At 40.3% G+C, this 24,749-nt stretch overlaps 1 protein-coding gene across 11 annotated transcripts in view; it reads left to right on the top strand.

Annotated features, from left to right (window-relative positions):
* Nucleotides 1–24,749, top strand: part of NMU (neuromedin U) — a 237,847-nt gene that overhangs the window by 99,098 nt on the left and 114,000 nt on the right. For 10 of the 11 annotated variants that reach the window (XR_013828167.1, XM_079920258.1, XM_079920264.1 and 7 more), the window contains 3 exons: nucleotides 22,535–22,595; nucleotides 22,870–23,017; nucleotides 23,377–23,458. Coding sequence is in view for 9 of the 11 variants with exons in the window: in XM_079920264.1 (XP_079776390.1) it covers nucleotides 22,535–22,595; nucleotides 22,870–23,017; nucleotides 23,377–23,458 (291 nt within the window). In the remaining 2 variants the exon portion in view is untranslated. The remainder of the gene's footprint in view (nucleotides 1–22,534; nucleotides 22,596–22,869; nucleotides 23,018–23,376; nucleotides 23,459–24,749) is intronic. The other variant, XM_079920262.1, reaches the window with a different exon arrangement.

Raw genomic sequence — 24,749 nt, 5'->3', positions numbered from 1 at the left:
GAAAGGCTACAAATAAGGTAACAGCAAATATACCTATTAGAGTTTGAAAAGATTGTAGGTCAGGGTAAAGAGATTTGAAAGTAATTTGGCTAAAATAAAGAATCCAACATTAGAACTTATAATTTTAAAAAAGGAGATGATTTAATTATCAATATTTTGGTTTCAAGAGGAGTTCTGCAAATGATAAAGAAGTACAGTGCAGCTCCTTTGTTATGGGCTGAATGTTTGTGTCCCTTCCCCCACCCCCAAATTTGTATGTTGAAGCCCTAACACCCAGCACAGCTGTGTTTTGAGATGGGGCTCCTTAGGAAGTAAAGTTAAATGAGGTCATAAGGGTGGTGCCCTGATCTGATAGGTATAGTGTCTTATAAGAAAAGACACCAGAGGGCGCTCTCTCCATGTGCATGCAATGAGGAAAGGCCACGTGAGGACACAGAAAGAAGGTGGCTGTCTGCAAGCCAGGAAGAGGGTCCTCATCAGGAACTGAATCAGCCAGCACCTTGATCTTGGACTTCTAGCCTCCAGAACTATGAAGAAATAAGCTTCTGTTGTTTATGTCACCCAGTCTATGGTATTTGTCATGGCAGCCCAAGCAGACAGACATCCTTTGTCTTTTTTGCCATGATACTTTTAAAAATATCACGGTTTTTAAAATATCACAGTTGTGTCCTCTATGAGTTATTTCCATGCCAAACAAAGAACAAAAAATTCTGCACTGTTTCCTGGAGAACTCTGAGGAAGGAAGCTAATATTTTTCTCTTTAAAATGTGTAAATGGTGTCACCATCTTTCCTACGTCAATTAGCGATTGGTTGCCTCTCATTGCCCCAGTAGAGTGTATGGATGGGGAAGCTTAGTTGTAAGGTAAGATGGCCCAAATTTGAGTTAAGGTATTTTTTGCTTAAATATATTCTAAAACTTACATATTAATTTGTTTGGAAATGCAGTGCAAACTTCAAGCCCATGAGCTCCACAGCTGCTTTTCCCAGCTCGGCTAAATTGTTTCTAGCTGGAGCTGAAATCTGAACCTTGGATTATTTCAAGGCACATGGATAGTCACAGGGATAAAAGGCCACTGCCAGGACATCTTAACTCTCCATGATCCTGTATTAAGACTTTGTTAAGGAACAGGGGATAATGACACAGACTTGCTGATTGTGAAGTGGTAGAGGTTCTTGGGCATGGTAAAAGTGATCTGCTTAGGGATTGAATTGGGTTTTAGCTGCAGACTGCTTGCTCATTCATAGTCTATCATCCAGTGAATGAAGTCCAAATTCCCACAACTTCAAATCAGAGGTTGACCTATGGGCCACTTCTGGCCTGTAGGCATTTTTTGATAAATTGTCTCATAAAAATCAAGCTTTTCGGCTTCCCTTTATTTTTCTGTTAATTTTTATTATTTATTTATTTAATTATTTTTGGCTGTATCGGGTCTTAGTTGTAGAACGCAGGATCTTTGTTGAGGCATGCAGGATCTTTCATTGAGGTGCACAGGCTTCTCTCTAGTTGTGACGTGCAGGGTTTTCTCTCGTTGAGGCACGCAGGCTCCAGGGCACATGGGCTCTGGAGTTGTGGCGTGTGAGCTCCAGAGCACGTGGGCTCTGTAGTTGGCAGCACGCAGGCTCTCTAGTTGAGGCGTGCAAGCTCAATAGTTGTGGCGCGCCGGCTTAGTTGCCCCATGGCATGTGGGATCCTAGTTCCCTGACCAGGGATTGAACCTGCATCCCCTGCACTGGAAGGTGGATTCTTTACCACTGGCCCACCATGGAAGTCCCTTGGCTTCCCTTTAAAAACAGAAAGAACTGGCAGGATCAGAATATTGTATACCTCTGTGGACAAGTCATGAGGTCTCTAGGTCCCCAGTCTCCACCACTCCCTAATGTCTTTGCTTGTCCCCTTCTACTCATTCATATTACTAGTGGGTCATTTGGGATCAGAGACGTTTAAGACATTTGCTCCAAACCAACCTTCTCTTTCTCAAAAGTCAGTGGGCAGCTAGATCAGGACAACTGGCTAAAACACTATAAGTTAGTCAACTTTAGTCATTATTTACAAATAAAATATGAAAGAGGGGTTCTAACAGGATGACGGTTTCTATGTAAAACAGATGAACAAAAACTCCTCCTTGGAAAACACAAACCTATCCTTGAGAAGAAAGATTCAGTCTCTGGAAGAAGACTGAATTTTGCAACTTCAAATATATTTGCCTTTATACTTGAAATTTAGAAACCCCTTAGATTTTATGAAATTAAGCATAAGCGAGACCCTTAGCCACTCTGAAGACTCAGCAGTACTCATAGAGGCAGGACAAGCTTAAAGTGTAAACAGAGGCAGGAGAGATTGGATATGAAACGAAAAGAGGGAGAGGAGGAGAGAGAAAAAGAATGAGAGCCAAAGAGAGGAAAAAGAGAAGGGATGAGCCTCGCAGGGTTCCATCACCCGTTGTTTCAGAGCCATTTTGATTCACTTTTGTTCTGGGCTGTTATTGTTAACTAATCCACCAGGTGGTGCTCTGAAATACCAAATAAATTTTGGCTCTTAATTTTAAAAAATTACATTTGCCTGGACTTTCCAGTGCGGATTGTTATCAAAACTGGAAAGGATACATGTCTGATTATTCTTTATTTGAAAATATTTATATTATAAAAATACATGAAGTATTTTTATAGAAGGATGAAATTTAGGAGGAAAATTTGAAATCCATTTAAATTATGTTACTATCAGCACTATTAAAAATGTCGTTATAAATTACAATGAATATTTGTGCCCCCCAAATCAATATGTTTACATATCCTCTTCCCAGTTTCTTAGGGCTGAAGCCAGCCCCCTGTTAGAGCCATCTGTCCCCACTGTGTGCCTGTGGAGTGCTGAGAAAAGTTCACTGGAGGAGTCTAATTTTCTGTATTCAGCCTGGGCTCACCAGTCACACCCCAGCTCCATTCTTCATGTTTTGGTCTCTGCTTTTGGTATAGCTGTATCCTCTGGGGACCCTCAGAAGCCTAGGTCTGGCTTGTTCATCCAGCATCCGCTTTCCTCTTAGCCGGCTGTTTCCAAGCACCATTCCAGGATAGGTCTGACTCTACTCCCCACCTCAGAGCCACTGGAAGTGAATTCAGACTATTTTAAAAGTCTCTAATTTATGGTACAATATAATTCAAGGAGGAAAAAACAAATGACATGAGGAGAAATATGCTTTGGGCAAATATGCATTGGGGGCTGTGTTCTCAAAGATTTGGCTTTAAATAATCATAAATATGATAAATGATAATGTGAATTTAGCAACAATATCTTTTGAGTTAGACTGTCCTGAGTTCAAATTCTGCTACCCCACATGTTACCTCTGTGATTATGGCAAAACTAGATAGCCTCTTTGAACCTCAGTTTTCTCTCCTGTGTAATGAGGATAATAATTCCTATTTTGCATGGTGGTTGCGGGGATTAAATGAGATCATGGTGCTTAAAGTGCCTAGCAATTTCAGTGCCCTTTCATTTCCCTTCCTTACCTTATACCTGTGCTCCAACTCTAAATTTGTACTCCAGTGCCAGAAACAAGGACAATTCTGTGCTCCCCGAAGCCTTACTCCTGCCGCGGTAATCTGCTTCCAAACTTTCCGGACCCTGCCCACTAGCTGCATCTCCACCATCTTGCTTCTTCTAGCTGCTCATTGCCCTGTGCTCTGTCCTGCTGGGATGACCACCTCATGTGGTTTGTTGTACCTCTTTATGGCCTGTTGTCTACCTGCCTTCTGGAATGGCTACTATCCCTAACACCATGCCCTCTGGGTATATCTTCCACTCCCCTTCCCCCAATGAGATCCTCATTCCTGCTGCTGGGTTAACCCCCTAACTAGTTAACCCACTTTGAAGACCTCTTCTAAATCACTGGGCCTGATACTTTAGGAAGAGAGCTGTCCAGCTGCACTGTGCATAGTATCTCTTGCACACCTGGACGTGTGCAGAAAAGTTATGATTTTTAAGTTGGACTTGGAATTGGGTGGTCTGTATGTCCTGACAGAGACTGCTGGCCTCTGGTAGTACAGCTTGAGGATCTGCAAAGGGACCCCCTGGGTCCCTCATAAAACCTGTCTCCTCCCTCATAAAACCTGAATCCTTTCAAGGCAGGAGTCCACCTAGGGGAGCCCAAGGCAGCATTGCCAAGGTTGTAATAGGAAATCTGAAAAGTGAGGGGAGGCTATCAACAGAAGACTGAATGAAGAGCTCAGAAGCTCTGTGTCCTCAGAGCAAGTGGTTCAGGCTCAAGTCCAAATACACTGACAGAAGTAGTTATAGGAGCCTGTGGGAATGGAAAGCTGCCAGCCGGGAATACCCATTAGAGACGTGTGACTGTTACAGTAGTGGTTTAGCTGGGCATTCCCATTTACATATATTTAAAAACCAATTTAATAGTTCCTGGATACAACTTGCTACCATATTTCTGAAACAGTTTTTATGCTACAAAGAGCCCTTTAGGAAGTCCACTTTTCTGAATTATTTTGCATTCTCCACAAATGCTCTTTCTGCCATGAAGGATTGACTCAACTTATTAAAATTTAGCCTCACACGGATTTTACATTAAAGTCTTAAAATCAAAGCATTTAAAATTCTGAGAGAAGTAACAAACATATTTTAATAGACTCTTTGCAAATGTACCACTTTGTTTACGATAGAAATGGTTGTGAAAATCTCCTTTTCCTAGATAGTATTCCTGATTGCAGATACAGAAATAGTGCAGTAATTGGCATTTGATCAAGTTCAGGGTTCTGCTAAACTCGTTCTTTTTTTTTTTGTGGCTGTGTTGGGTCTTTGTTGCTGCACGCGGGGCTTTCTCTGGTTGCAGCGAGTGGTGGCTACTCTTCGTTGAGGTGTGCAGGCTTCTTGTTGCAGTGGCTTCTCTTGTTGTGGAGCACAGGCTCTAGGTGCTTGGGCTTCAGTAGTTGCAGCACGCGGGTTCAGTGGTTGTGGCGTGCGGGCCCTAGAGTGCATGACCTTCAGTAGTTGTGGCACGTGGGCTCTGTAGTTGTGGCATGCAGGCTCCGTAGTTGTGGCTCATGGGCTCTAGAGCGCAGGCTCGGTAGTTGTGGCGTAAGGGCTTAGTTGCTCTGAGGCATGTGGGATCTTCCCAGACCAGGGATCAAACCCGTGTCCCCTGCATTGGCAGGTGGATTCTTAACCACTGTGCCACTAGGGAAGTCCCTACACTTGTTCTTAATGCAGATTTTATCTTCAAAACTTTAGTCTGCTCTCCACAAACAGTAACAACTATTTGAGCAATAAACCAAAATGCTTGTGGTTCCAGTGATCCCAATGTCATAGTTTTAGGGAGGCCAAAATAAGATGCTTCAACTTGCCAAAGCCGTTTCTTCTTAACCTCCTCCAAAGAGTAATGCCATTAGCAGCTCTGCATTTCATTCCAAATTGCACATGCAATCATTCTCTCTCTTTTAAAAAACAAAACACTAATTATTCTGAATTTTTTTTCCCTGAATAGTGCAAGTGGAAAAAACTTAGATAAGTTCTGATCACAAGGTGTTTTTGGTTTTAAGTTTTGCTTAAGTGAACTTTAAAAATCAATGTAAAGGTTGGATCTTAAGGGCAAACGCAAAAAGCCAATCTCAAAAGCTTATGTACTGTATGATTATATATTATAACAGCCTCCAAATGACAAAGTTACAGTAATGGAGAATGGATGGGTGTTTGCCCGGGCCAGTGCTGGGGGAGGGGTGTGACAATTAAGGAATAACACTGGGGAGTTTCTTTGTGGTTATAGAACAGTTCTATATCCTGATTGAGGTGTTGGTTACTTGAACCTACACCTGTGGTAAAACTTCATATAACAATAGACCAGAAAAAGAAAAGAAAAAAAATGTATGTAAAATTTGTGAGATCCGAATAAGGACTACACGTTAATAATAAGGTGAGTTAATAATATTGAAAAACATCAATGTCCTGTCTTTGGCTATGTGCTAAGGCTGTGCAACATGTTATTATTGGGGAAGCTGGGTGAAGGGTACATGGGAACTCTACTATTTTTATAATTTCTTGTCTGCCTTAAATTACTTCAAAGATAAAGTTTATTTTTTAAGAAATACTTTTAAAAAATGAGTGGAAGGAAATAATTAGATATATGAAAGGTTTCTTTTTTCTTTTTAATGTCAGAGTGTAAGTTCTTTGAGTACCTATGGAAATGATATTAAATGTTTTAGGAAAAAAGGAAGGTTAGCAATAATGAGTAGCAATTTTCCAGTAATGATTTCCTAAATAATGTTTCCTTTTAGTCATAGTTTCTTTTTCCCTCAGTAATTTCCATTTATAGTTATGAATTTGGTCCCTAGTCTGTGTGCATTTCTGCGTATTTCTGGAGAGAGGATGGGGTATTGGAAGAATCTTGACCAGCAGGTATAGGTGAGGCAGAGAAGAGAAATTCTTATTTTTTATACTTACCAAGGGTAAGAACCTAAGCATTTAAACTTATGAATTATTCCTTTGCATGGCAAGGATGCATTTAGATTGGGAAAAAAAAAAACTACAAATGAATAAAGGTACCTCCAGTTGCCCTCAATCCCTAGATGGCTCACTTTTACGAGTGTTCTTCAGGAGACATTTGGGAAGGGGCTGGAATAAACAAGAATAAGGTGGTAATATTTTCTGCAGTACTGGCCTTGGTCAAAGTGTTGGCGATATAAGAACATACTCAAAATTGCTAATTTTCTCATTCCAATGCAAGACCTCTTCATACTACAGAGGTCAAAGTAAATTTTCCCAAAATTGTTTTAAGGTTGATGCTTACCCTGAATCTTTAGGTCAATATGGTACCAAATATCAAGGCAGTAATCCTGAGTTGATTTTTAGTCTATCCTTAAAAGGAAAAAAAAATATCGATGCAAAAGAAGATTTCTGTTTGATATTCAAAAATGATTCTACATTGCTCAGTAATATAAACAAACTTTCGAGATTCTTGGAAATGGCTTGCTAAGTTTAATTTCCTTTGTAGTTTTGGCCACTCTAAACTCTTCTCCAAAGCCTTTGGACATTTTGAGGTCAAGGGAGGCCACAATAGGAATTACAATTGCAGCTACATGGAGTGTCTGTGTGGAATGGAGAATATGACTTCTTTTATTAAATATGACACAAATAATTACCAAAGTGGACCCTGGTACCTACAGCTATATAATACGGTTTGGTGCTGTAGAGTAGTAGTAGTTGCAGATGAATCATGAAATTAACATTTATGAGACATTAATTAGTCCCTTTCTAATATCATTCAGTGCCTGTATGTCTTGTCTGCCTTTCATTGATTTTGAAATAAAGAAAAAAGTTGCCCTGGTTCTAGTGAGCCTTATAGAAATGACGGCAGAATATCTCTGGATGGGGTTCTTGTTGATTTAGGACCCAGATAGCATCGTCATTCCTTTCGCAGTGTCTCTCCAGACATTTTAAAGATATCTTAAATATCCCGAATGATGATTTGAGAATCCCTAGAATATAGATCCCTTGAAGACAGGGCTTTTATCTGTGTTCCATGCAATACACCTGATGTCAGAACAGGTCCCGACACAAGTGCTCAATAGCTTTTTTGTTGACTTGAATTGGTCACTTGGTGTTGGGAAAAGAACTATCTCTGGAGTCAGACCAACCTCGGTCAGTATCCTAACTCTGCCACTGGATGACCTGGGACAAGTTACTTCACTTTCCAGGAGCTTCAGTTTTCCCATGTATAAGCTGCTCTCCAGACTGAAGTAGCATGAGCAAAGTGCAAGGCACAGAGCTTGGGAGGTACTGAAGGGCTTAGTGAGTGACTGACCATTCCCTCATTAACTCCCATCAATCCCATCCTTTTCCTGTTAAAGCTTTCTGTTTTTCAGAATGTCACTGATTTAAAAGTAAGCATTTCAGAGAAGGCTATCATGATATCTAAGAATTCCTGGGCAGTAGAACCAACTCCTTCTTGTATTCCTCAGCTTTACCAACCTTAAATGAACTTCCACATTGGATCTACACCAACATATACGTGGAAAGCACCACTTTCTAGATTTCCACCAATGTTCACATTCATTATTTTCAGGTAGGAGGGGAAGTCTGGGTTTTGTTGTGTTTTTGTTTGTTCTATTTTATTTTCCACTTATCCAGTACATTCATATTTGGCTCTCTTGGATGTCTAGGATGGCCCAAAGAGCTAAAAATGCAGACCTTTCTTCTTCCTTGACATTCATGGTTGATACATGAAATTCCTTGACATTCATGGTTGATACACGAAATTCCTTTAACAAATGATTTTCAGGCATTCTAGTCTTTGCAGTTGATAAACGTTCTCACTATCACTCAGCAGTGATATAACTTAAGCCTCTCATTTATTTGATTAGTTAATGTTGTAGTCAGTTTTTGATTGCTTACTGTGTATCTGTGCATTCTAGTGCTGTGAAGGATAAGTAGGAGTAAGAAAGAAGTTGAGGGGGGCTTCCCTGGTGGCGCAGTGGTTGGGAGTCCGCCTGCCGATGCAGGGGACATGGGTTCGTGCCCCGGTCCGGGAAGATCCCACATGCCGCGGAGCGGCTGGGCCCGTGAGCCATGGCCACTGAGCCTGCGCGTCCGGAGCCTGTGCTCCGCAATGGGAGAGGCCACAACAGGGAGAGGCCCGCGTTCCGCAAAAAAAAAAAAAAAAGAGAAGTTGAGAGTATGGGCTCATTCTCAGGGAGATAATAAATATAAAGAAAAATTTTAATATATTATTGTATTTATAAAATAGCTTGCATAAATAAAGGTGTTAAATAAGTGGTTAGTATAATTGCTGGGTTTATGGTTAAACTCTATAGACTAATTTTGTATGCATTAGACAACAAGGAAAAATTATTTGGGAATATAGGCATATGCATGACAGTGTGGTTTATGCCATATTTATATGTTGTTTTGAAGAGCAAGAATGATCATAAATAGGCTGCTTACATCATAGGCTGTCCAGCAAAGAGGAAGCTGCCAATAAGGGCCAAAAGAAACTAATGGGTATAAAGAGCTGGTGCCCTTTCAGGAAGGCCCAGAGATTAAAATCACCATGTCCATGGAATGTAGAAAATTCCGTTCTGGTATGGGTCTGCAATTCTGTTCAAGGGAATGAATCCAAGAGGCTCAGCACATGGCGGTAGGAACTCTTAGGTAGAGATGGTTCTCTATAGGCAAGTGACAAAATCATGGGTCAGGGAGGTCCTTCTGGGTAAAAGAACTGTCATGGTCTGGGTGACCCTGTCTGTAAGACATGCTGGGAATGTGGAAGAAAGAAGGGCTGGATTAAGAGCTGGCCGGAGTTGGAACCAGGGGGAATTAACTGGGACAAAAGTGTTGACCTCCCCTTTAGAAAGGGACTAAAAGTCCAAATCACTAGGTCTAAGAAGGTATAGCAAACTCTAATTCACTTTTTCCCTAAGTGGCAAAAAGTCCTAGGGATGGATCATCTAGGGTACTTGTTAAAAATACGTTGTCAGGCCCTCCTCGGATGTCCTGAACCAGCACCTCTAGGAGAAGGGCTCGGGATTCTGTATTTTTCATGAGTGCACCTGACATTTTATGGCAGTAAGTTTGGAAAATGCTGCTTTAGTCCAATGCAGTCTGGCATCAGAATTCAAGTTCTGTTACCCAAGAGGCAGGACAAGGCTGGCAAGCAGGGCTTTTTGCATTCAGAGGGATATTGCAAAGAGTATGTCAGGAAGGGATCCTGGAAACAGGATGCAGTCCTGAGAAACAGGACTGTTACTTTCTGGCTGTTAGAATTAGGGCTCCGGTGAACTGATCTCCTTACATACGGCAGGGCTCTAGTGCTCATCGGAAACTAGAGGAGATCCTGAGAGACAAAATAGCAGTCCAGCATCCCAGCCACAGATGAGTGTGGTGGTAAAACTCCTCCAGCCCTCTTGATGCAAATGAAAGATTTAGGCTTGTGTGGTATTCCTGTCTGATGGCCTGTGGAGGCCATGGGGTAAAGCCAGACACGTGTGGGCAAGCAGCAGGTGGTGTCTCTCTTGAAAAGGATCTTGTTCCTGGATGGCAGCCATTGGGGAAAATGGATAGTCCCTGACCAATTTATTTCAAGCCTTCATTCTTTGGGTCCAGATGTTAAAGGGTCTGGGTGTCCTTGAAGCTTCACCCTCTTGAGTTCATCAGGGTCATGTGATAGATCTCCCTAAAGAGAAAGAGGGACATGAGAGTATTTGAATAGTGCTGTGAAGCTGAGGAGACCCTTCCCACAAGAGAACCTAGTCTCCTGCAGCCTTGGAAGATGCTCTGGAGGTGGACATTACTCTCAGGTGAGGCTAGAGCAGGCAGGTAGAGGTGAGCATGAGATGTAAGGAAATGATTAGTGGGTTCTATTGGGCCAAGAGTAGGACTTGTTAGCCTGGGAAGTAGTGCATTTTGACTTTGATCTCTCCTAGAAACTGAATGTTTGTGTTCCCCACCCCCCCAAATTCACATGTTGAAACCTAATGCCCAGTGTGATGATGTTTAGAGGCATTTGGCAGGTGATTAGGTCATCAGGGTGGAGTTATCAAGGATGGGGTTAGTGCCCTTTATATAAGGGGATGAAGAGACCAGAGTTCTCTCATTCCACTCTCCGAGGACGTAGGAAAAACATGGCCTCTGTGAACCGGAAAGTGGACCCTCACCAGACTGAATCTGCTGGCCTCCTGATTGATCTTGGACTTTCCAGGCTTTATAACTGTGAATATTAAATTTCTGGTGTTTATAAACCACCCAGTCTATGATATTCTGTTATAGTAACCCGAATGAACTGAGACAATCATAGAATGAATAATAGACATTACAACTGCTTAAAAAAATTCAAATAGTATCTTGGAGTATCCTTAATCCTAAATTCTGATAAATTTGTTTTCCTCTCTCAACTGGAATCTCCCATTATTCTTTTCATGGCCGAAAAAAAAGATAGACTTCCTGGTTCACTGTTCGTTACGCCGATACTACCAGTTATATTGTTATATTTTGTATCCTAAGCTTCTCTCTTAGAATCAGTAAATAAATATTTGAGCAAAATTTATTAAACAAATTAGAAGAGTAGGCTCTCTTCATCTATCAGAATCCTCTCTGCCATTCACATTCCTATCTATGCTTATAGGAGTGTCAAAATCACCTCTTTGAAACCTCACTGGGCTTCTGTATCCATATGTGACTTCTCCATCCTTTGAAAGCCCATAGCACCTTGGTTTGTAAGTCTTTATGACACCCATTCACATGGCACTGTTTACATTCTTCCTTTTGCTCTTCAAGAACATTTCATTTACCTTTATATAGTATTTACTTATAACACTTCTTGTTCCATGAAGGAAACCTGTGAAAGAAAATATAAATAAAATGGTAAGAAGGGAAAATAAAATAGGAATATGAGATAAAGCCAACTGTTACAAACATTTATTGGGTACTTGCCATGTCCTACATGCTAGACAGTCCCTGCTTTCCTGGAATGCAGAATTGAGTCAGGGCAGAGCTGTGACTAATAGACCAGTGCAACCCTAGGAAGCTCTCAGACACCAGCTTCAAACCATCACCAGAGGTTTGCTGTTAATAATTTAGCCCCCATACCTACCCAATTTCTCCCTGATGCACCCACTTCTTACTATTGTTCATCCCAGAAATCGGTCAACATTGTATTCTCAATTGTGCTAGTATTTTTCATTAAAGGACTTATTTTCTAACTCCACGGATATCTTGGTAGCTCTTTCCTGAACCTTCTTCAAGGTTGAAGGGCTTGCATACCAGACAGTAAGACCATTCCTATAATTATGCTGGGGAGACAGGGTATCCCTCAATTTTTCCAGGGAATTTCCATTCCAGCTTGTAAGTACTTTAACATATAATATGTAGGAAAATGATTCCTTGTCAGTTTTTCATCAAGTTATAGCTGCCTTTGTAAAAGAAACCTCATTTGTATGTTGTTTTCTCTACATTGGCTAAATGGCAGCAAATAAGATAAGGAAACGATTATCATTTTTTAAATGTTATGAGAGCAACTGATGGCACCAATGTAGTCATTTTTGGCTCCAGAGCAAACTGTGAATGGAAAGTTATGACTATACAAATATGTGGAAATATCGATTATTACCATGGTAATGTAAAAAGCTATAAATTTCCCCAGAATCACTACCTAATTTCTATATTTTGACCAAAATAATTCTGGAGGAAAGTCCCTACTAGGTCATTTTTAAAAGCAAAGCATTTGCACTGGGAACATTTGAAAAAATTATAAGAATATTTACTTTAATTTTCTATTTATATCTCTATGTATGAAGCAAGAATAAGAAAAAGTATGACTGCAGTATAATTGTCATTCTAATTGACCTTTAAAATAGTATTTTTATTATAATAACTATCACCTCAGACAATAACTAGTAATTAGAATTTTTTAATGCTGAATTTTTGCTGCTCTATTTTCAAAATTTAACTAAGTTGTTATTTTAAGATCATGGGTTTAATTACTCCTCCATGAATTGGAGTTTTACTCCTAGGGAGCGCCAAGAAATGTTCCTCAGTCTTATTTTTCATTATATAATAAAGTCAGTTACTTTAACATGGAAAGAGGATATTAGACCCTCCTCCCTAAAAGAGCCAGCTGTGTGCATTTATGTATATCAGGAGCTTTGCCATCATCATCTCTGGGCTTTTTCTTGAGACAAGTTTGGATCTGGTACAACATAAGAGAGAAGAGTGTAGAGACCAAGGCACACAGGGTTAAAGTGGATGGCTGCATGCAGGGGTCAGCCTGCGATCCATGGGGCAGGCAGGGTCTAATCTGGGAGGTCATTAAGTGATGCTCGGAGCCAACAGGGGTGACATCAAAAGCCAAAGGGAAATAAGCCAGGAGCCCAGGAGCAACGGCTAGGGGGATCCAAATAAATGTGCAAAAGGTAACTTTCTCACTTAGGATAAATATGTAGTCAACCTCTGGCCATATTTCTCAAGGTTTTCAGATCACAACTTAGTAAGAAATACATTTTATATCATGGTCTAATGCACATTCACACACAGCCCTGTGTCAGATTTTTAAAAATATCCTTGCCCTCACCATGGAAGAGGCACTCTGAGGGGCTATTCTATTTCATGTAAAAGTTGTTGGTAGGAGGCTTACAAATCTGATTTCATGATCTGCTAATTGATAGAAATCCATAGCTTAAAATGTATTGTTTTGGAGACTGGGGAGATGGGTTGAACAGAGTACCAAAGAAACCCCCAACACTAAAACAAACAAACAAACAAGAAAACCAAGAAACAAAGACTGGAGGACATGGTATCTGATTTTAAGGAGATTGAAAGTTCTTTGGGAAGTTAGCATGTAACACGTGAAACAACAAAATAACATATTTGGAGTAGAATAAATCAAAACAAGCAAATTAATAGGCAAGTCACTATTAATACAAGTTAGTTCTAGAAGTGTCTGCTTGAGATGTGAATAGTTAAGGTCAGTGATTAGAGGTTTCCTGGAAAAGTAAGTGTAAAGCCTGCTTTTGAATGATACGGATTGAAGGAGGGTCCAGGGAAGTAAACAGCCCAGATAGCATAACAGCAGGTTCCTACAGAGGACCCTGAAGTGTGGTTCTTGGTTGGAGTAGAGAGTGCATGTAGCACAGAAGGAAGATGAAAATAACTCAGGAGAGAGGAGGTAGGTAGAAGCTTTCAGTACTTTAGCTAACCTCAAAGGCAGTAGAGGAAAACTACCTTTGCTTATAGAAATGACATGATGTAACTGTGTTTAAGCATTATTCTAGTGACCTTGCTGAGAGAGGATGCATTGCCATCAGATTTTTTTTTATTGGAGTATAATTGCTTTACAATGGTGTGTTAGTTTCCGCTTTATAACAAAGTGAATCAGTTATACATGTACATATGTTCCATATCTCTTCCCTCTCGCGTCTCCCTCCCTCCCACCCTCCCTATCCCACCCCTCCAGGCGGTCACAAAGCACCGAGCTGATCTCCCTGTGCTATGCGGCTGCTTCCCACTAGCTATCTACCTTATGTTTGGTAGTGTATATATGTCCATGCCTCTCTCTCGCCCCGTCACAGCTTACCCTTCCCCCTCCCCATATCCTCAAGTCCATTCTCTAGTAGGTCTGTGTCTTTATTCCTGTCTTACCCCTAGGTTCTTCATGACATTTTTTTTCTTAAATTCCATATATATGTGTTAGCATACAGTATTTGTCTTTCTCTTTCTGACTTAGTTCACTCCGTATGACAGACTCTAGGTCTATCCACCTCATACAAATAGCTCGATTTCTTTTCTTTTTATGGCTGAGTAATATTCCATTGTATATATGTGCCACATCTTCTTTATCCATTCACCCGATGATGGACACTTAGGTTGTTTCCATCTACGGCTATTGTAAATAGAGCTGCAATGAACATTTTGGTACATGACTCTTTTGGAATTAACGGTTTTCTCAGGGTATATGCCCAGTAGTGGAATTGCTGGGTCATATGGTAGTTCTATTTGTAGTTTTTTAAGGAACCTCCATACTGTTCTCCAAGGTGGCTGTATCAATTTACATTCCCACCAACAGTGCAAGAGGGTTTCCTTTTCTGCACACCCTCTCCAGCATTTATTGTTTCTAGATTTTTTGATGATGGCCATTCTGACTGGTGTGAGATGATATCTCATTGTAGTTTTGATTTGCATTTCTCTAATGATTAATGATGTTGAGCATTCTATCATGTGTTTGTTGGCAGTCTGTATGTCTTCTTGGGAGAAATGTCTACTTAGGTCTTCTGCCCATTTCTGGATTGGGTTGATTGTTTTTTTGTTTTTGACCTGCATGAGCTGCTTATAAAGTTTGGAGATTAATGCTTTGTCAGTTGCTTCATTTGCAAATATTTTCTCCCATTCTGAGGGTTGTCTTTTGGTCTTGTTTATGGTTTCCTTTGCTGTGCAAAAGCTTTTAAGTTTCATTAGGTCCCATTTGTTTATTTTTGTTTTTATTTCCATTACTCTAGCAGGTGGATCAAAAAACATCTTGCTGTGATTTATGTCATAGAGTGTCCTGCCTATGTTTTCCTCTAAGAGTTTGAAAGTTTCTGACCTTACATTTAGGTCTTTAATCCATTTTGAGCTTATTTTTGTGTATGGTGTTAGGGAGTGATCTAATCTTACACTTTTACACGTAGCTGTCCAGTTTTCCCAGCACCACTTATTGAAGAGGCTGTCCTTTCTCCACTGTCCATTCCTGCCTCCTTTATCAAAGATAAGGTGACCATATGTGCGTGGGTTTATCTCTGGGCTTTCTATCCTTTTCCATTGATCTATATTTCTGTTTTTGTGCCAGTACCATACTGTCTTGATTACTGTAGCTTTGTAGTATAGTCTGAAGTCAGGAAGCCTGATTCCTCCAGCTCTGTGTTTCGTTCTTAAGATTGCTTTGGCTATTCGGGGTCTTTTGTGTTTCCATACAAATTGTGAAATTTTTTGTTCTAGTTCTGTGAAAAATGCCAGTGGTAGTTTGATAGGGTTTGCATTGAATCTGTAGATTGCTTTGGGTAGTAGAGTCATTTTCACAATGTTGATTCTTCCAATCCAAGAACATGGTATATCTCTCCATCTATTTGTATCATCTTTAATTTCTTTCATCAGTGTCTTATAATTTTCTCCATACAGGTCTTTTGTCTCCTTAGGCAGGTTTATTCCTAGATATTTTATTCTTTTTGTTGCAGTGGTAAATGGGAGTGTTTTCTTGATTTCACTTTCAGATTTTTCATCCTTAGTGTATAGGAATGCCAGAGATTTCTGTGCATTAATTTTGTATCCTGCTACTTTACCAAATTCATTGATTAGCTCTAGTAGTTTTCTGGTAGCATCTTTAGGCGTCTCTATGTATAGTATCATGTCATCTGCAAACACTGACAGCTTTACTTCTTCTTTTCCGATTTGGATTCCTTTTATTTCCTTTTCTTCTCTGATTGCTGTGGCTAAAACTTCCAAAACTATGTTGAATAAGAGTGGTGAGAGTGGGCAACCTTGTCTTGTTCCTGATCTTAGTGGAAATGCTTTCAGTTTTTCACCATTGAGGACAATGCTGGCTGTGGGTTTGTCATATATGGCCTTTATTATGTTGAGGAAAGTTCCCTCTGTGCCTACTTTCTGCAGGGTTTTTATCATAAATGGGTGTTGAATTTTGTCAAAAGCTTTCTCTGCATCTATTGAGATGATCATATGCTTTTTCTCCTTCCATTTGTTGATATGGGGTATCACGTTGATTGATTTGCATATATTGAAGAATCCTTGCATTCCTGGAATAAACCCCACTTGATCATGGTGTATGATCCGTTTAATGTGCTGTTGGATTCTGTTTGCTAGTATTTTGTTGAGGATTTTTGCATCTATGTTCATCAGTGATATTGGCCTGTAGTTTTCTTTCTTTGTGACATCCTTGTCTGGTTTTGGTAGCAGGGTGATGGTGGCCTTGTAGAATGAGTTTGGGAGTGTTCCTCCCTCTCCTATATTTTGGAAGAGTTTGAGAAGGGTAGGTGTTAGCTCTTCTCTAAATGTTTGATAGAATTCGCCTGTGAAGCCATCTGCTCCTGGGCTTTTGTTTGTTGGAAGATTTTTAATCACAGTTTCAATTTCAGTGCTTGTGATTGGTCTGTTCATATTTTCTGTTTCTTCCTGATTCAGTCTTGGCAGGTTGTGCCTTTCTAAGAATTTGTCCATTTCTTCCAGGTTGTCCATTTTTTTGGCATAGAGTTGCTTGTAGTAATCTCTCATGATCTATTGTATTTCTGCAGTGTCAGTTGTTACTTCTCCTTTTTCATTTCTAATTCTATTGATTTGAGTCTTCTCCTTTTTTTTCTTGATGAGTCTGGCTAATGGTTTATCAATTTTGTTTATCTTCACAAAGAACCAGCTTTTAATTTTATTGATCTTTGCTATCATTTCCTTCATTTCTTTTTCATTTATTTCTGATGTGATTTTTATGATTTCTTTCCTTCTGCTAACTTTGGGTTTTTTTTGTTCTTCTTTCTCTAATTGCTTTAGGTGCAAGGTTAGGTTGTTTATTTGAGAGGTTTCCTGTTTCTTAAGGTAGGATTGTATTGCTATAAACTTCCCTCTTAGAACTGCTGTTGCTGCATCCCATAGATTTTGGGTCGTCGTTTCTCCGTTGTCATTTGTTTCTAGGTATTTTTTTATTACCTCTTTGATTTCTTCAGTGATCGCTTCGTTATTGAGTAGTGTATTGTTTAGCCTCCATGTGTTTGTATTTTTTACAGATCTTTTCCTGTAATTGATATCTAGTCTCATAGTGTTGTGGTCGGAAAAGATAGCTGATACAATCTCAATTTTCTTAAATTTACCAAGGCTTGATTTGTGACCCAAGATATTATCTATCCTGGAGAATGTTCCATGAGCACTAGAGAAAAATGTGTATTCTGTTGTTTTTGGATGGAATGTCCTATAAATATCAATTAAGTCCATCTTGTTTAATGTATCATTTAAAGCTTGTGTTTCCTTATTTATTTTCTTGTTGGATGATCTGTCCATTGGTGAAAGTGGGGTGTTTAAGTCCCCTACTATGAATGTGTTACTGTCGATTTCCCCTTTTATGGCTGTTAGTATTTGCCTTATGTATTGAGGTGCTCCTACTTTGGGTGCATAAATATTTACAATTATTATATCTTCTTCTTGGATCGATCCCTTGCCCATTATGTAGTGTCCTTCTTTGTCTCTTCTAATAGTCTTTATTTTAAAGTCCATTTTGTCTGATATGAGAATTGCTACTCCAGCTTTCTTTTGGTTTCCATTTGCATGAAATATCTTTTGCCATCCCCTTACTTTCAGTCTGTATGTGTCTCTAGGTCTGAAGTGGGTCTCTTGTAGACAGCAAATATATGGGTCTTGTTTTTGTATCCATTCAGCCAATCTGTGTCTTTTGGAGGGAGCATTTAGTCCATTTACTTTTAAGGTAATTATTGATATGTATGTTCCTATTCCCATTTTCTTAATTGTTTTGGGTTTGTTATTGTAGGTCTTTTCCTTCTCTTGTGTTTCTTGCCTAGAGAAGTTCCTTTAGCAATTGTTGTAGAGCTGGTTTGGTGGTGCTGAACTCTCTCAGCTTTTGCTTGTCTGTAAAGGTTTTAATTTCTCCATCAAATCTGAATGAGATCCTTGCTGGGTAGAGTAATCTTGGTTGCAAGTTTTTCTCCTTCATCACTTTCAATATGTCCTGCCAGTCCCTTCTGGCTTGCAGAGTTTCTGCTGAAAGATCAGCTGTTAACCTTATGGGGATTCCCTTGTGTGTTATTTGTTGTTTTTCCCTTGCTGCTTTTCATACGTTTTCTTTGTATTTAATTTTTGACAGTTTGATTAATATGTGTCTTGGCGTATTTCTCCTTGGATTTATCCTGTATGGGACTCTCTGTGCTTCCTGGGCTTGATTAACTATTTCCTTTCCCATATTAGGGAAGTTTTCAACTATAATCTCTCCAAATATTTTCTCAGTCCCTTTCTTTTTCTCTTCTTCTTCTGGAACCCCTATAATTTGAATGTTGGTGCGTTTAATGTTGTCCCAGAAATCTCTGAGACTGTCCTCAGTTCTTTTCATTCTTTTTTCTTTATTCTGCTCTGCAGTAGTTATTTCCACTATTTTATCTTCCAGGTCACTTATCCGTTCTTCTGCCTCAGTAATTCTGCTCTTGATCCCATCTAGGGTATTTTTAATTTCATTTATTGTGGTGTTCATCGTTGTTTGTTTCATCTTTAGTTTTCTATGTCCTTGTTAAATGTTTCTTGCATTTTGTCTATTCTATTTCCAAGATTTTGGATCATCTTTACCATCATTATTCTGAATTCTTTTTCAGGCAGACTGCCTATTTCCTCTTCATTTGTTAGGTCTGGTGGGTTTTTATCTTGCTCCTTCATATGCTGTGTGTTTTTCTGTCTTCTCATTTTGCTTATCTTACTGTGTTTGGGGTCTCCTTTTTGCAGGCTGCAGGTTTGTAGTTCCCGTTGTTTTTGGTGTCTGTCCCCAGTGGCTAAGGTTGGTTCAGTGGGTTGTGTAGGCTTCCTGGTGGAGGGGACTAGTGCCCATTTTCTGGTGGATGAGGCTGGATCTTCTCTTTCTGGTGGGCAGGTCCACATCTGGTGTTGTGTTTTTGGGTGTCCCTGGACTTATTATGATTTTAGGCAGCCTCTCTGCTAATGGGTGTGCTTGTGTTCCTGTCTTGCTAGTTGTGTGGCATAGGATGTCCAGCACTGTAGCTTGCTGGTCATTGAGTGAAGCTGGGTGCTGGTGTTGAGATGGAGATCTCTGGGAGATTTTCGCCATTTGATATTATGTGGAGCTGGGAGGTCTCTTGTGGACCAGTGTCCTGAAGTTGGCTCTCGCACCTCAGAGGCACAGCACTGACTCCTGGCTGCAGCACCAAGAGCCTTTCATGCACACGACTCAGAATAAAAGGGAGAAAATGTAGAAAGAAAGAATTAGTAGAAGTAGAAAGAAAGAAAGAAAGAAAGAAAGTAGGGAGGGAGGGAGGAAGGAAGGAAGGAGGGAAGGAAGGAAAAAAAAAGAAGATAAAGTAAAATAAAATAAAGTAAGATAAAATATGATAAGTTTATTAAAATAAAAATATAATTATTAAGAAAAAAAATTTTTAAAAAAACGGAGAGATAGAACCCTAGGACAAATGGTGGAAGCAAAGCTATACAGACAAAATCTCACACAGAAGCATACACATACACACTCACAAAAAGAGGAAAAGGGGAAGCAATCATAAATCTTGCTCTCAAAGTCCACCTCCTCAATTTGGGATGATTTGTTGTCTATTCATGTACCACAGATGCAGGGTACATGAAGTTGATTGTGGAGCTTTAATCCGCTGCTTCTGAGGCTGCTGGGAGAGATTTCCCTTTCTCTTCTTTGTTCTCACAGCTCCCAGGGGCTCAGCCTTGGATTTGGCCCCGCCTCAGCGTGTAGGTCGCCGGAGGGCATCTGTTCTTCACTCAGACAGGACGGGGTTAAAGGAGCCTTTGATTCGGGGGCTCTGGCTCACTCAGGCCGGGGGGAGGGAGGGGCACGGAGTGCGGGTGGAGTCTGTGGCGGCAGAGGCCGGCGTGACGTTGCACCAGCCTGAGGCGCGCTGTGTGTTCGCCCGGGGGAGTTGTCCCTGGATCATGGGACCCTGGCAGTGGCGGGCTGCACAGGCTCCCCGGAAGGGGGTGTGGAGAGTGACCTGTGCTCGCACACAGGCTTCTTGGTGGCGGCAGCAGCGGCCTTAGCGTCTCATGCCCATCTCTGGGGTCCGTGCTTTTAGCCGCTCGCGCCCGTCTCTGGAGCTCCTTTAAGCAGCGCTCTTAATCCCCTCTCCTTGCACACCAGGAAACAAAGAGGGAAGAAAAAGTCTCTTGCCTCTTCGGCAGGTCCAGACTTTTCCCCGGACTCCCTCCCGGCTAGCCGTGGCGCATTAACCCCCTGCAGGCTGTGTTCATGACACCAACTCCAGTCCTCTCCTGGCGCTCCGACCGAAGCCCGAGCCTCAACTCCCAGCCTTGCCTGCCTTGGCGGGTGAGCAGACAAGCCTCTCGGGCTGGTGAGTGCCGGTCTGCCCTGATCCTCTGTGTGGGAATCTCTCCGCTTTGCCCTCTGCACCCCTGTTGCTGTGCTCTCCTCCGCGGCTCCGAAGCTTTCCCCCTCTGCCACCCGCAGTCTCCGCCCGTGAAGGGGTTTCTAGTGTGTGGAAACCTTTCCTCCTTCATGGCTCCCTCCCACTAGTGCAGGTCCCATCCCTATGCTTTTGTCTCTGTTTATTCTTTTTTCTTTTGCCCTACCCAGGTACGTGGGGACTTCCTTGCCTTTTGGGAGGTCTGAGGTCTTCTGCCAGCGTTCAGTAGGTGTTCTGTAGGAGTTGTTCCACGTGTAGATGTATTTCTGGTGTATCTGTGGCGAGGAAGGTGATCTCTGCGTCTTACTCTTCCGCCATCTTCCCGGAAGCCTCTGCCATCAGATTTTACTGGAGACAAGGAAGACTGTTGTTGTAACCTAGGGAGTGTGAAAAACTTGATCTAATGTCACAGAAATGAAAATATAAGAAGGGAGGGTCCAGGAGGTGGGAACACATTTGGCTGTTGTAGATCAGCTTTGTGACTTGTCTTCTTAGTATAAGACTCCAGTGCTGGGTGTGACTTGAGAGGTGATTAAAGGGGCTAGTTGTTCACAGTTATATCTTTGTTGATCTGGCAAGGCACTGTCTTTCCTCCAACTTGACCTGGAATTGCCAGTGTTCATCGCTGGGTTAAAGCACAAAGACAAAACTCATTTGAAAGTCTTTGTATCTGGTAGGGTGGGACAGTAACCTTTTATCAGCCTCCCTCCCATCTCTGAAAAGTATTGTTAGTATTTAAGGAAATCTGCCAGCTCTTTTGAAAAATCGGCCCTAGACCCTCCAAGGCAATGAAAGTGGCTGAACCTCACAGCCCAGGCTTCTCTTTCTAGAGGTTCATCTTTCCCTTGGAGATCTCACTGATTCCTCCCATTAGTGCTGGGATTGCTCTTCTCTACCTCTCCGACCTAGGAAGACCCAGGCTGGGGTTCATTAAAGGAGCTTGATGACAGGCTTAGGTGCAAGAACCTATTGACCTCAAGCAGTGCTGTACCCCAGAACCTCAAAAGTTCTTAAGTGGCAGCCGGTGTGGGATGAAAGCTCAGCCCTCTCTTGGCCCTCGTGCCCATGCCGTCCCCGCTGTTCACTGCTTTGAATAAAGTTGCTCATGTATTGATCTCTCCTCCTTATAAGGTCCCTTATAAACAAGGTTAATGCCTTATTCATCTTTGTAGCCCCTTACCGTTGAACACACAGTACCTTGCATTGGTGCTTGTAAATACGTTAACAGCACAATGAGAATATACAGCATTGTTGTTATTCTAGGTTTATTTAGGAAAATAACCCTAAATTAATTAGTAGAAATCAGTTCATCAAATTAGTTAGGATAAACTAGTTTAGTAGACGCTTTAGTAGAAATTAGTTTGTCAAATTAGTTATTTGGCCTTGGATTAGCTTTGAGGCCGTGGATAGTGAACATCAAGGCCTTAGGAAAGTGCCAGGGAGCCTCAGAGACACCGAAAGAAAGGAAATATATAAAAACAGAAGCAGAGAACCAAAGTCAAACTTCATTTACTTAATAATCTTACCTCAAATTATTCTGCCTATACCACTGTACATTCACTTGAATGATATCTCCCCCTGCCCTTTTTTAATGGTGTATTTCCTCAGTATCTCCAAAGAGAGTACAAATAGAGCATAGTATTGCTTTTCAAGACTAGGCACTGTGGGCTGTCTCTCCCCCCAACCCCCCGCCCCAAATCTATAATATTGGCACAAAGACGATGCTCAAGAATTGCTTGTGAGTGGAAAATACATAAAACTTCATACAGTGAGGCACTGTCTCTTTCTTGTTCCTTTTATCTTTAGCCTAGCATGCAGTAGTTTCAATGAGTTTTTTTGTATGAATAAATATATTTTCTCGGTGGTCTTTGAATCCAGCCCCCCACCTTTTTCTTTCAGGGCTGGAACAACCAATATCTCTGACAACTTAAACTCTCACTCCCTTGTATTGATCACATCTGTAAGTACACAATAGGAGCATTACACTCTTCAGTTAAAATTCCAGCAGGGAGCTATGACCAACAATTATTTCGCTTAAATGACTTTCATATCTGTGATCAGCTCTAGAGCTAAGGGGCTAGTTGAACCTGACCACAGATGACATTAGATGATTTAATAGTATCAACTCGGTTTTGAAGTTGTAAGTTAAATAACGTTCATATGTCAATATAGAAGATGACGCATTTAAGAACCCCAAGTTTCTTTCATATTCAGTTATTCAGAGTCTTTTTCAGGGTCATTGTCAGATAATTGCTCAGATGAACTCTAAGGAAATACCTGTATGTTCCTGTGTAATGAAGACCAGTTCTTGCACCCTGAAAGAAGTCCACACCATTCCTCCATCAAGAGGAACTCTTGATGTAACTGGAAGAATTTTAGAAAGTAAGAATATATCTGTGTAATAATGTTGCACAAACACTGGAGTTTATTTCTGAGTTGCAGTTCATCAATTCTGGGTCCATATGCTTATTTATTTTTATTTATTTATTAATTTATGATATGAATTATATATGTAATTTGTATATTTTATTATATTTATATATATATTTATTTATTTTTATTATATGAAATATTTTTCGATATACCATAGAAAGAAGGAAAATTTTAAATGAACATTAACTTTTTCATTAAATTGTTCTATACTGCCATTTTAAGAAGTGCCTAGTATTCCACCTAATGAATGGATCATAATATGAATAAGTTTAAAATAAAATTTGCTAAAACAAAATATCTTCTCTTAGTCAGCCATCCACAGTTTCTTCCAAGACTTCATTCTCAGCTGCTAGGGAGAAAACACTCAACACAAAAGAACCTCAGCTCCAGGTAAGATAAATGGTTTAAATTTCACTTAAAAAAAAAATTGAAGTAGAGTTGATTTACAATGTTGTGTTAATTTCTGCTGTACAGAAAAGTGATTCAGTTATATATATATGTATATATATACATATATATATACACATTCTCTTTTTTAATATTCTTTTCCATTATGCCTTTTCACAGAATATTGAATATAGTTCCCTTTGCTATGCAGTAGGACCTTGTTGTTTATCCATTCTATATATAATAGTTTGCATGTGCTAACCCCAAACTCCCACTCCATCCCTTTCCTCCCCTCACCCTTGGCAACCACAAGTCTGTTCTCTATAACTGTGACTCTGTCTCTTTCATAAAAGTTATTTGTGTCATATTTTAGATTCCACATAGTAAGTGATATCATATGGTATTTCGCTTTCTGACTTAACTTCACTTAGTATGATAATCTCTAGTTCCATCCATGTTGCTGCAAATGGCATTTCATTTTTTTTATGGCTGAGTAGTATTCCATTGTATATATGTACCACATCTTCTTTATCCTAAATGGTTTAAATTTGATGTCTCATTGAAGATCTGGATCTTAGGTTCTTTTCTCTCTAAAATACAGGAGGTTGGTCCCAGGATGCCCAGTAGATACCAAAATCCAGGGAGCTCAAGTCCCTTATGGCATAGTATTTGCATATAACCTATGCAATCCTCTTGTATACTTTAAATCACCTCTAGATAACTTATGATACCTAATATGATGTAAATACTATGTAGATAGTTGTAAACACAATGTAAATGCTATGTAAATAGTTGCCTTACATGGCAAATTCATGTTTGGCTTTTTGGAACTTTCTGGGTATTTTCAATCTGTGGTTGGTTGAATCTGCAGATTTGGAACCGTGGATAAGGAGGGCTGACTGTATCAAGGATCTTTGTTCCAGGGGGTGCAGAGTAGACATAGAAAGATCCCTTTTGTCTTGGTACTCACCAAGGGAGCACCCCAAATTCCTGTGTTTGTTTCTTTAAGTCTTGGGTAGCACCTAGATGTCAAACAGATAATTTCTTTTTCAGGAAGTTTTCTGGATGAGAAATCCACTCCTTCTCTGTGATATAGGGTGGTCTAGCGAGCTAGGTAAAATAAATAGCAAGATTTTGTAGGATCTTCCTTGATTATACTTAAATCACGTTCTTGCTCATACTTAAAGTATAAATCCACAGTCATTTATAAAGCAGCAACTCTTTGCTGAAATTGGGGCACAAGCATGAGTAAGACTGAATCTTTTAAAGAAGAGAGCTTTCCATCTCTATTGGC

Source organism: Stenella coeruleoalba (assembly GCF_951394435.1).
Source record: "Stenella coeruleoalba genome assembly, chromosome: 4".
NCBI lineage: Eukaryota > Metazoa > Chordata > Mammalia > Artiodactyla > Delphinidae > Stenella > Stenella coeruleoalba.
This window is presented reverse-complemented; position numbering and strand designations above follow the sequence as displayed.